This window comes from Sorghum bicolor, chromosome 1 (assembly GCF_000003195.3).
Source record: "Sorghum bicolor cultivar BTx623 chromosome 1, Sorghum_bicolor_NCBIv3, whole genome shotgun sequence".
Classification (NCBI taxonomy): Eukaryota; Viridiplantae; Streptophyta; class Magnoliopsida; order Poales; family Poaceae; genus Sorghum; species Sorghum bicolor.
The window spans coordinates 62,012,577-62,024,151 of NC_012870.2; the positions used below are offsets into that span (position 1 = coordinate 62,012,577).

An 11,575-nucleotide genomic window follows, 5' to 3' on the forward strand; every position below is an offset into this window, starting at 1 on the left:
GAATGCAGTGGGATGGACCATGGCTTCGAATAGGAGGACACATTGTCACTCATGCCTGTCTAAAAAAGTATTGGAGTCTTAACTCCTTTATCTGAGGAGGGACGAAGGTAGTTTTTTATGATCACCACTAAAAAGTAGAGGGCTATTGGGAGATTAATAGAGTGAGAAAATAACCCTCTTTCTCTAGTATAATTGTTGTCGGTGTTTTCCCCCGGGGGGGGTCACACCAACGAGTAAATTTGTATGCGTGCTCCCTTTCCCGGATGGTGATGCAAGAAGACACAGAGATTTATCCTGGTTCGGGCAAGAGAAGGCCCTACGTCCAGCGGGGGTAGAGAGTTTGTATTATCTTGCACCTAAGTGCTTGTACAGGGGCGAATACAAGCGTGGTATGAAGTGTGGAGCTCTACTACGTATGAGCGTGGTCTTGTGTCGTGACTCCCCCCTGATCTATTCCTGAGTCTCTCCTTTTATAGCTCCAAGGAGAGACCTAGGGTACATGCGTAGATGTTAGAGTAGGGGTCGATAGCCGCATGGAGCGCTGACCTACTCGAGGCTTCCGTACGACATGGCCTCGAGCCGTCCCATCTAGATAGCCCGGTGATGATTACGCGTGCTCCTGCGTTCTGCCCTGCCCGCCGCCTCGCGCTGGTTCTGAGGTCGCACGCTTGTACGGTATGGCGGCAGATCCGGCGGGGTAGTTGTGGTGTTGTCAGTCGACGCCCAACTTGTCCCTAGGAAGGGACCCTGTTCGGTCGAGGGTCGGACGCCGCGTAATATGCTGATATCTGGAGCGCTGACCTTGGAGGTCTCGAGGGGGTCCCGATTAGACGTTCCATCCTTGTTTCCTGCGTCCTGACACGCCCTGGGTCGTTCGGTGGGAAGGCTGCAAAAAGAACGATGGGACAGAAGCATGTTCCCTATCACGCCTTCCGTGACCCGTGTGTTAGGTGGGGAAGCGTCAGGTGCATTAAATGCCCTGGCTCTCGTGCGCGCGTCAGGCGGCGGACAGTGTCCTTGCGCTCGACGCCTCTCGGTTCGCTCGAGCCCGCTTCCGTATTCGACGGCAGCTGTCGCTCGAGCCCTGACCGATTCGCTCGACGCTATTTCCGTCTTCGAGGTTGTGGACGTCGAAGGCTGCGTATACGCATGGCCGTCGATGGCCGCGCGTGCGTACGGGCGGCATCGTTATACGCATTGGTGAGGGTACCCCTTGTTGATACCCTCGACAATTGTTTTATGGGGATGCAGGGGGCTATTGGAATACGGTGGGAGATCTTAAGTGTAATCTTAGCATGATCAACCGAATCTGTCAACCATTCAGCAATGTTTTTCTCTCACAACAAATCAGCCTGGCACGGCTTATCAGCCAAACGAACAAGGCGGGGCTTTAGCTTTTGCAAAAAATCAATTAGGAAATAAGTTAAGAAGGTGAAACCATGTTTCTTGGCTTCACCAGCTCTACCTACAATTCATGAACAGTACACAAGCTAAAGCTCTAGCTTAGCATCAGTGGTGCAATAGCAAAATCAAGGCTTAAAACATCCTTTAGGGATTTTTTGAATGCGGGATTTTTTTTTCTATTCTTGTATCTTTTCCGTGAAACTAAACTGATTACTGTAAAATTGCTACACAATTCCTATGGTATTCCTGGGTTCCAAACATACCCGTCTCCATCTTCTTTAAGCATGTTTTTTTTCCTCGTATCGTGGCTGCTCTAAAGCAGGATAGAGACGAGACCTCCTTTTCCTTCCTCTGGTCTGCACAGGCAATTTGGGGAAGGCAAAGCAGTACAAGAGCTGCTCTTATGCTACTGTTGGAGGGCAACGGGCAACCATTCCATTCAATGCAGACGAGAGTTTTTATGTGGACACCAATGGACAACGGTCCTTCACTTCTCTTCTGTTCTGGCCATCCCTCCCACCCATACACACATCTCGGTAAAAGTGAACGTGAAAATTTTCACCTTTCGGTGCAACCTCCATGGCTTCCTCTGTTCCTCGGGTCAAAGGACCAGACAAGTGGGAGAATTTCTGGTCTGTACACTGTTCACTCGTTCAGCTCAGTGATTCTTTGTAGAAGTACATGGGCGTTATGCTCTGCACAATGGTCTCACTGATGAATTCTTGATCAAGAAAAACAATCTGCTTGCATTAGAAAAACAACCTTCCGCTTCTGCCTATCCACCCCTCCATTTGGTGCTTCATTAGAAAAAGATAGTCAACGGAACACTGACCAAAACTAAGCGCAGCGACCTTTTAACATACGTACGGTAAATTGTCCTCATTTTAATTACCAGTACTCCTATAAGGTTTCTCCGAGGAGGTGAAAAGATTTGTGTTCAAAAAAAGAGCAGGTGAAAAGATTCTCAACAAATCCCTAGATGGCTTCAGTACATTATTGATGATCGGGCTAATCTATGAGCTGACTACTCTTTAGGGCACTCACTATGCAAGACTCTATCACAGAGTCCAAGACACTTAATTACATATTATTTATGGTATTTTGCTGATGTGGCAGCATATTTATTGAAGAAAGAGGTAGAAAAAATAAGACTCCAAGTCTTATTTAGACTCCAAGTCCACATTGTTCGAGGTAATAAATAACTTTAGCTCTCTATGATAAAGTCTGTATTGTGAGTGTCCTCAGGCTACAACTAGAAGGGTACAACGTAGAAAGGGAGCCAACAGCCAAGCTCAACAAAAGTGAGAAGCAAGAAACCTACCAAAGTGGATTTCATCATTCCATCGTCTTGCACCTTTCCTTTTCTTTGTAAAAGGTTTGGAAAAGACCAAAACAAAAGGATGGAATCTTGGTGCAGAAAATTACATCCCCACTTTAAATTCAGTTTGTTCTATTCTAGTGTGTGAATAGACAATTTTGCTTTGTTTCTTTGGGAAAAATCTGACACTTAACTTTTGGCTGTCAGAATATCAATATATAAAAAGTGTATATAGGCTGACCAAATTTCATGTAACTACTATGGTTTTATGAAATTGATCCAATATCACAAAATGGAGGAAATGTTTTTTTATGAATAAATCATATGCCATTTTACTAGCATTTTCAAAACTATAAACTTTTTATTAGTTATAAATTGTTCATTGTGGTGCCCAAAAAAAACACTTAATATAGATACGAGTGTACAATCCGAAATTTTAAGTTTGCATTTGTAAATATATAAAATCCAATGGTCATTTTTCCACTTTATTGGTTTTCTGTCATGAATTGAGTGGTCTACTGGCAAGGGGCATTTTATAATCTAATTTCAGTGGTGTACAAGCCACCCATAGAAGCTTATTTCGGCTACTAGTTTTTTATCCTATTTATCCCACTTATTATGCACAATTCATTTATTAAGGGCATTGTTTTCTTTTGCTACTCACAACTAATATGTAGGGCATGTCTCGTATAGTTTATAAGTTTCTTATGGATAAATAAGCTGAAATTTAAAATCAAACAACATGTTTTTTAGTTTTTTTTTTGCTATGACTCCGTGCGACCTACATTTATAATAAAACATAGAATCCAAATCAGACCAATTTATTCAAAACATATTTTTTCTATATTTGTGCAAGAAAAACTACTCACTGCATCTACAAAAGAAAATAAATCTTATATTTTGAGAAGTCAAATAGATTCCAATTTAACTAAATTTTATAAAAATGTAGTAGTACTCATGAGACTAAATAAGTATCATTAGATTGGGTATAGAATATATTTTCACACAAATTTATTGAGACATAAATGCTAATACTATTTAGTCAATGTGCATGAAACAAACAGAGCCACAACATTCTTATTTACTATTAATCCGGGAAGGCATGTTCCGGTCACTATGATGTAAAGTACATACTTCTTTCCTTCGAGCAAAGAATGCAATTGTAGCACAATATCATGTTTTAGTACTTTAAATTTAATTAATTATAGATAAAAAATATCAATATTTCTAATACTAAGTAAGTATCATTAGATTAATTAGAAAATGTATATTTACAATAAATTAATTTATAGAATTATAAATGTAAATTTAGAAATTTGGTTAAACGTGAACCACTCTAGCGACACTTACTTGTTTAGTTCTAAAATTTTTTTGGTTTTCGAGATTGTAGCATTTTTATTTTTATTTAACAAATATTGTCTAATTATGGAGTAATTAGGCTTAAAAAATTCATCTCGCGGTTTATAAACTGTGTAATAATTTTTATTTTTATCTATATTTAGTGTTTCATATATGTGCCGCAAGATTCGATGTGATGGAGAATCTTAAAAAATTTTAGGTTTTTAAGGTAAACTAAACAAGGTAACCTGGTTGTAATTTTTTTTTGAACGGAGGCAGTAGTAGAGCAGTAAACCCGGTGTCTTTACTGCAGCAATAAATTATCCCCCTCCCACATTGAGAATCTGGGAAGACGGGGCAGCAGGAGCGCAGCAGAAATGCAGAATGGAGGAAGATGGCGCAGCGGCAACAAGCAAGGAGAGGAGAGAGAGGAGATAGCATGGATGGCACAGTTCAGTGAGAGGCAAGACCGCAAGAGTAGCCACAGCGCGGCCGCAGCGGTGCTCAGCGTTAGCGTAGTAGATGCTCCTCCTCCTTCCTCCCGTCCCTTCCCTCGGCCGGCTCGGCTGGCTTCTCTCCTCTCCTGTCCCCCACCTCTGCGTCTGCCATCCCATTAATACCTCCTGCAGTCTCTCTCTCTCTCTCTCTCTCTCCAGAGGCAGAGGCAGAGGCAGCCATCCCCTTCCGAGTTCCGCCCGCCCCACTCTTCCTCCCCAGCTTCCTCCTTTTTGCCCCCCTACCTTCCAACCATCCAAGAAACCCCCACAAAGCCAGCGCCCACGCCGCGCCACGCCAAAAGGAACCCAAGAAGCTGTGATCCTGCTGCCCCGGAAGAAGCTGCGTAGCAGTACCAAGTACGAACAAATTGGACGCTTGGCCATGGAGGGTGAGGCGGCGGTGGCCAAGAACGAGAGGAAGGTTGGCGGCGGAGGAGGAGGCGTTAGCAATGACGGTGGCGCGAATGCGAGGAGGAGGTGCAAGGGCGGCGGCCCCGGCAGGCATCACCCGATCATCCAGGCCTACCCGGCGCTCCTGCCGTTGCCGCTACACGCCGCCGCCCACGCGCGCCGCAGCGGCGCCGTCGCGCTGCCGCTGCCGCTGCCGCCGCCCGTGCTGGTCTACCTGCACCAGCCGCCGCCGCCGCTGTTGTTCCCTAAGGTGCCGGCGTGCTACGGGAAGCCCAGTGGGCCCCCGCTGCTGAGGGGGCCGCCGTGGAGATCGAGGAAGCCGCCGCCGCCGCCGCACGCCGTCACCGCCGCGCTCCTGCCGCTACCGCACGGTAAAGCGCTCTCCTTTCCTCCTTTCATTACCTCCCCCTCCTGGCTACACCGGTCTCATGAGTCATGACGTGTGTTTTTATATGCTTAATGCCACTCTATGCTACCCCTCCTTGTTAGTGCTGTTGCTTTCTTGATCAATGTGTGCGGATTACTTTCTATAGCTCTAATGTTTTTTTTTATGGCTGATAGTGATGGTACTTAGATAGTATCAAAGAATATAGTTTCTCCTCTATATATGTTTGGTGCCTAATGGCTTGTCATGCCGAGGTAATGTGGTACAGTAACTTTAGGTGCAATTCTACTGTACCAGATAGCCAAAGAAGTCCTGGGGCTCTGTCATTTTTGTTCCCTTATGAGGCTTGTGATTTCATGGATTCATGCTTAGAATTATGTACTCTCTCTCTCTCTCTCTCTCTCTCTCTCTCCTTGCAAATTTGGACTGATAAACTGTTCTAGAAAAAATGAGTGTGCAAGAATGTTTAATGAGACAGAGAAAGTTCTATTTGTGGTACTGTGTGCGACGCCTTTCTTGTTTTGACGGTTAGTCCCCTTTCCCCACCTCAAAAGGGGGCATATGGCCATCTCTTAGGGAGGATTTGTGATCCACTAATGCGCCAGTGGTATCTTTTTGTTCTTTTTTTTTTCTTTGGCACAACCATATGGTCCATAGTCTTCGCCTTGTGTATGTGCTGTACACTTTCTGCATTACTTGTTCTAAAGTGACAATTTTAAGGGAAAACATGTACCTTCACTTTAACCCTTTTTGGCCTGGCAATATTTTTTTTATTTGTATGGTGCAAATCACTAATGATGAGTGGTTGTTTAAATTTCTCTTGTCTTTACATTGCTTACAATATCAATTTATTAACAGATACCGAGCTGATTCAGCACAGAAAGTGTTTCATTCATGAGAACCAAACATCTGAAATGAAAGCAAATCATCTGAGCACCCATCACAATTCATCTATCACCATGCATGGAGTTAACATTGCAACAAGACCTGATGGTGGTGGGATTGGGGGGACTGCAATTCCTCTCTATGCAAACCATTTCCTTGTGTGTTTTGATCCTGGGCAGAAGATTTTTCATTATGATGTCGACATATCCCCACACCCGTCAAAAGAAACAGCAAGAATGATCAAGAACAAGCTAGTTGAAGAAAATTCAGATATCCTCTCAGGCGCCCTTCCAGCCTTTGATGGCCGCAAGAATCTATTTAGTCCCATTCAGTTTCAACAGGACAGGCTTGAATTCTTTGTTAGTCTTCCAGCAGCTGCATCGACACGATTTATAGAAGCTAAAGATAATGCCCACATGATTGACAAGCAGAATCATAAGGTTTTCAGGGTGAACCTTCGATTGGTTTCAAAGCTAAGTGGCGAGGAGTTGAACAAGTATTTGAATGAAGACAAGGATGGTATTCCTCTTCCTCAAGAATACCTTCATGCATTGGATGTCATCCTGCGGGAAGGTGCTATGGAAAACTCTATTCCCATGGGCCGGTCTTTGTATCCACGTTCAATGGGAGAAGCAAAGGAGATTGGTGGTGGAGCTGTCATGTTACGAGGTTTCTTCCAGAGCTTGAGACCAACAAAGCAAGGTCTTGCCCTCAATGTTGACCTCTCACTTACAGCTTTCCATGAAAACACGGGCATAATTGCATACTTGCAGAAGCGCTGTGACTTTATGAAGGACCTTTCACAGGTGAAGAGTAGGGCTTTGACAGTAGATGAGAGGAGGGAGGTGGAAAAAGCATTGAAGAATATCCGAGTGTTCGTGTGCCACCGTGAAACTGACCAAAGGTACCATGTGCATGGCTTGACTGAGGAGACAACAGAGAACCTCAAGTTTCGAGATCGCAGTGGGAAGGATTATACGGTCGTAGATTACTTCAAAGAGCACTACAACCATGATATTAAATTCAGGAACCTGCCCTGCTTGCAGATTGGTAAGAGCAAGCCATGCTATGTGCCAATGGAGCTTTGCATGGTTTGTGAGGGCCAGAAGTTTCTTGGCAAGCTCTCAGATGAACAGACCTCCAAAATGCTCAGAATGGGCTGCCAAAGACCAAGCGAAAGAAAGGGAATCATAAAGGGTGTTGTTGAAGGAGCATTTGGTACAAGAAGGTACTGATTTTCGTCATGTTTTGTTGTAGTAATAAACTTTGAGGTTTCTTTGCCATATTCAAAATAGTTTGCATCATACATATCTGACCATGGCTACATTATTTTCTTTCAGCAATTCGTATGCTGATCAATTCAACCTTCAAGTGTCCAAGGACATGACTCAGCTCTTGGGGAGGGTTCTCTTGCCACCAAAACTGAAGCTTGGCAATGGGGGGCGCATCAAGGACATAACACCAGACAGATTTGACCGGCAATGGAGTTTGATGGACAGCCATGTTGCTGAGGGTTCCAAGATCAAGAGCTGGGCCTTGATAAGTTTTGGTGGCAGCCCAGAGCATCAATCATTCATTCCAAAGTTTATCAACCAGCTATCAAGCCGCTGTGAGCAACTTGGGATTTTACTCAACAAGAAAACTGTCGTTAGCCCATTGTTTGAGCGGATTCAAATCCTGAACAATGTGGGCATTTTGGAGAGCAAGCTGAAGAAAATCCAGGAAGCCGCATCAGGCAATTTACAGCTGCTAATCTGCGTCATGGAGCGGAGGCACCGGGGCTACGCTGATCTGAAGCGTATTGCAGAAACATCCATTGGTGTCTTGACACAGTGTTGCCTGTATTCCAACCTAAGCAAGCTGAGCTTTCAGTTCTTGGCCAACTTAGCACTGAAGATAAATGCGAAGGTTGGTGGAAGCAACGTTGCCCTCTACAACAGCTTGCCATGCCAAATTCCTAGGGTGTTTTCAGACAAGGAGCCAGTGATGTTCATGGGTGCTGACGTGACACACCCACATCCCCTAGATGACTCAAGCCCGTCCGTGGTCGCTGTAGTTGCGAGCATGAATTGGCCTTCAGCAAACAAGTACATCTCCAGGATGAGATCACAGACGCACCGTAAAGAGATCATCGAGCGCCTTGATGTAATGACCGGTGAACTGCTCGAGGAGTTTGTGAAAGAAGTCGGCAAGCTCCCTAGCAGAATCATATTCTTCAGAGATGGTGTTAGTGAGACGCTGTTCTACAAGGTGTTGACAGAGGAGCTGCAGGCAGTGCGACTGGCATGCTCGAGGTACCCGGGCTACAAGCCAGCGATCACGTTCGTGGTGGTTCAGAAGAGGCAGCACACCAGGCTCTTCCACAGGGAGAAGAATGGCGGCTCCACGCACTACGCCGACCAGAACGTACCACCGGGAACGGTGGTGGACACCGTGATCACGCACCCAAGGGAGTTTGATTTCTACCTGTGCAGTCACTGGGGCACCAAGGGGACGAGCAGGCCGACGCACTACCGCGTGCTGTGGGATGAGAACAACTTCAAGTCTGACGAGATGCAGCAGCTGATACACAACCTTTGCTACACGTTTGCCCGGTGCACCAAGCCTGTTTCTCTCGTCCCACCGGCATACTACGCACACCTGGCCGCATATAGAGGAAGGCTATACCTTGAGAGATCGGACTCGACGGCGACCAGCCGGACAACTCTGTACAGGGCCACGCCATTGCAGACTGCACCGCTCCCTAAGCTCAGAGATAGTGTGAAGGGGCTCATGTTCTACTGCTGATCTTGTGGTTTTTAGTGGTAGCAGTTATGAAAGGGCGTTCTCTTCCCCATATATCGCCTGTGTTCTATATTCTGGTCATCATGTATTATTTAGGAATCATGTATAGTGTGTCTGGACAGCGGGCATGTGCAAGACTGCAGTGGTAGGATGCTGACATGCTGTGATACATGGTAGTGGCATGCAGAAAATTCCGATTCCTAACTGTTACCGCCCCCATGGGTGTACTAATATTGGTAGGGACCCGTGTTTCTAGGGTCGGACCTCTCATTTGCACCGTCTGGGCACTGACGCTGCTGACCTTGGAATTCAAGACTATATATTGCGTCGTCTTGCGATTCTTGTCGTGGTCGTTTATCGTGTGGTTCAATTGTGGAGTCATGTGCTTGCATCATAAGTTCATCTAAGTTCGTCTAGTGAATTTTGGTGGAATCAACTCATTTCTCATATATACTAGTTAGTAGCTTGTGAGAAAATGAGATGATAATGGATCAACTCATCACATTTCACAAACCAGATAAAAAGTGAGTGAGAAGATAGATCATTTCATTCCTTAAACCAAACACACCCGTTGCTAGTTGCGGAAGTACAGGACGGCCATTCTAGTACTAGGTTGGTAGAACAAGAGTTCAACCTGTTGAAATGTTTTTTTGGACATGCTAAACATGTCCAGGGATACTAAGCTTCTTTGGATGCTCTAGAGATTATAAGGATCTAGATATTAGATAGTTATTTTGAGAATCTAGATTTTTAGTAGAAATAACCTAATATGTTTTGGATAAATTATACTATGGATAGTGGCTAATAAATGTCTAAAATGCCATTAAGATAGTTCCATGGATAATGTTGAAGCAAGGGCAAAATTGTCTTTCCCACCCTAGAATCCTTCAACGGCTCGTAGAGAAGGGATATTTGATTGTAGCCTTAGATTTCTCAAACACATACCAGCTCTAGAAGTCATTCAGTTTGGATTAGATTTTATTTTTTTCTAGTTGGATTATAAAAGTCTATCAAGATCCAAACGCCCCCTAACCACTCAGCGCCCACCCAGCCCCTTACCTCTTTCCCCACCTCTCTTATCTTATTAAAATCCTACCAGGATCCAAATACCCTCCAACCACTCAAAGCCCACCCACACCCTCATCTCACCCCCTATCTTTCTTATCTTATTCACCTACGCTCCCCCTCTTCCACCTCCACATTGTCGGTTTTTGGTGGTGTGAGCACCACTACCACCCTTTGCCACTGCTCTTATTAAATCAAAGTTAGCTTCCCCTTTGGTCCAACGCTAATCCTAGTCACCTTCTCTAGCTGCCCTCAATCGCCTATACCGCCTAACAAGCCTCTCTTGTCACCCTAGTAGGAAGCACCATATTTCCCTACCTTATAGGTATAAAGAAGGTGTGGAGGAAAAAATAACTAGTAACTAGGTACCGACGAGTAAATTTGAAGACTATAGAAGCCCAACCAATGCCCATATCGACATCTTGCAAGGAGGGATCCCTAAGAACCATACCTTTAGAAAGGAAAAGATGCACTAGACACTATCATTATCTATATGACAAATTGAACAAGGTTTTCTCCCAAATGGTACAAATGTTTGGGTTACCATGACAATACCTCCAACAATGAGAATGATGCCTAAAGGACTCCATTGTTGGCATAGCTGGAGATGACAAAGGCTTCCACCCACCATTTGCCTAAATTGTTGTTCAACCTATTTACACACCTTAATTGTTACACGACAGTATGTTGTTTTCATTTAATCAACTATTTATCCTTTTTAAATGACTATTTTATCCATTTAAGTGGTTAAGTGATCGATTATTTACCATTTAGGATAACATTGCTACCTATGGCCCAAAGATCTATCCCTCCACATCAAACATGACCTACATGATCCACGGCAAGAACTCGACAAACCTAAAAGGAGTATCCACACCCCACTTTGGGGAGAGGGGTTTACATTGTAACCTTAACTGCTACACAAGACAAACTAGAGACAACCACTAGAGGAGGCAATGAAGATAGGCCATTGCATGACTGAGCACCACCTACGAGTAGTGTTGGTAGCGAGGTCTACACACAATGTCCCCCAAAACTACATGTTCTCAAGGCAATACACAAAGGATCCAACCTTCGGTGGTCTAGGCAGCCAAAGTTGTGTTGCAACGATATTTTCCAGCAAGGGAAAGGGGCAATAACAACAAAGAAGAGGGCCATTTTCAATGTCATGTTTGCAATGGTGCCACACTCGGGATGCCAAACCCAACTAACACCCTTTATGCAACCATCTAGGCTCCTTGTGGCATGATGGTTGGGATTCTTGTGGAACATGTGATAGCCTCAAAGTGACCCAACTTGTCAAATGCACAACAACGCGGTGACCTAGTGCAATAGCTATGAAGCGATTTGGTTAGGCAAAGGGATGACCTTGTGTGGTAGTAGACCCAAGATGCGTGCACTTGCCCCAAAGGTGCACTTTGGCATGATTAGTGTTGAATAGGTATGCAATTTCATGATTAATTCTAGAACATAAATCATGATGAACTA

At 44.6% G+C, this 11,575-nt stretch overlaps 1 protein-coding gene across 1 annotated transcript; it reads left to right on the top strand.

Annotated features, from left to right (window-relative positions):
• LOC8066270 (protein argonaute 7) lies at nt 4,485–9,350 on the top strand. The gene is made up of 3 exons (XM_002465057.2): nt 4,485–5,339; nt 6,212–7,466; nt 7,579–9,350. Exons 1-3 carry the CDS (start codon nt 4,583–4,585, stop codon nt 9,023–9,025), a joined length of 3,459 nt encoding a protein of 1,152 aa, XP_002465102.2. The 5' UTR covers nt 4,485–4,582; the 3' UTR covers nt 9,026–9,350.

Excerpts from the sequence above, each read along its gene's own strand:
- LOC8066270 (XM_002465057.2), top strand. The coding sequence starts at position 4,583 with ATGCTCCTCCTCCTTCCTCCCGTCCCTTCCCTCGGCCGGCTCGGCTGG. Across the intron at positions 5,340-6,211 it reads GCTCCTGCCGCTACCGCACG|ATACCGAGCTGATTCAGCAC; the intron begins GTAAAGCGCTCT and ends ATTTATTAACAG. Across the intron at positions 7,467-7,578 it reads GGAGCATTTGGTACAAGAAG|CAATTCGTATGCTGATCAAT; the intron begins GTACTGATTTTC and ends ATTTTCTTTCAG.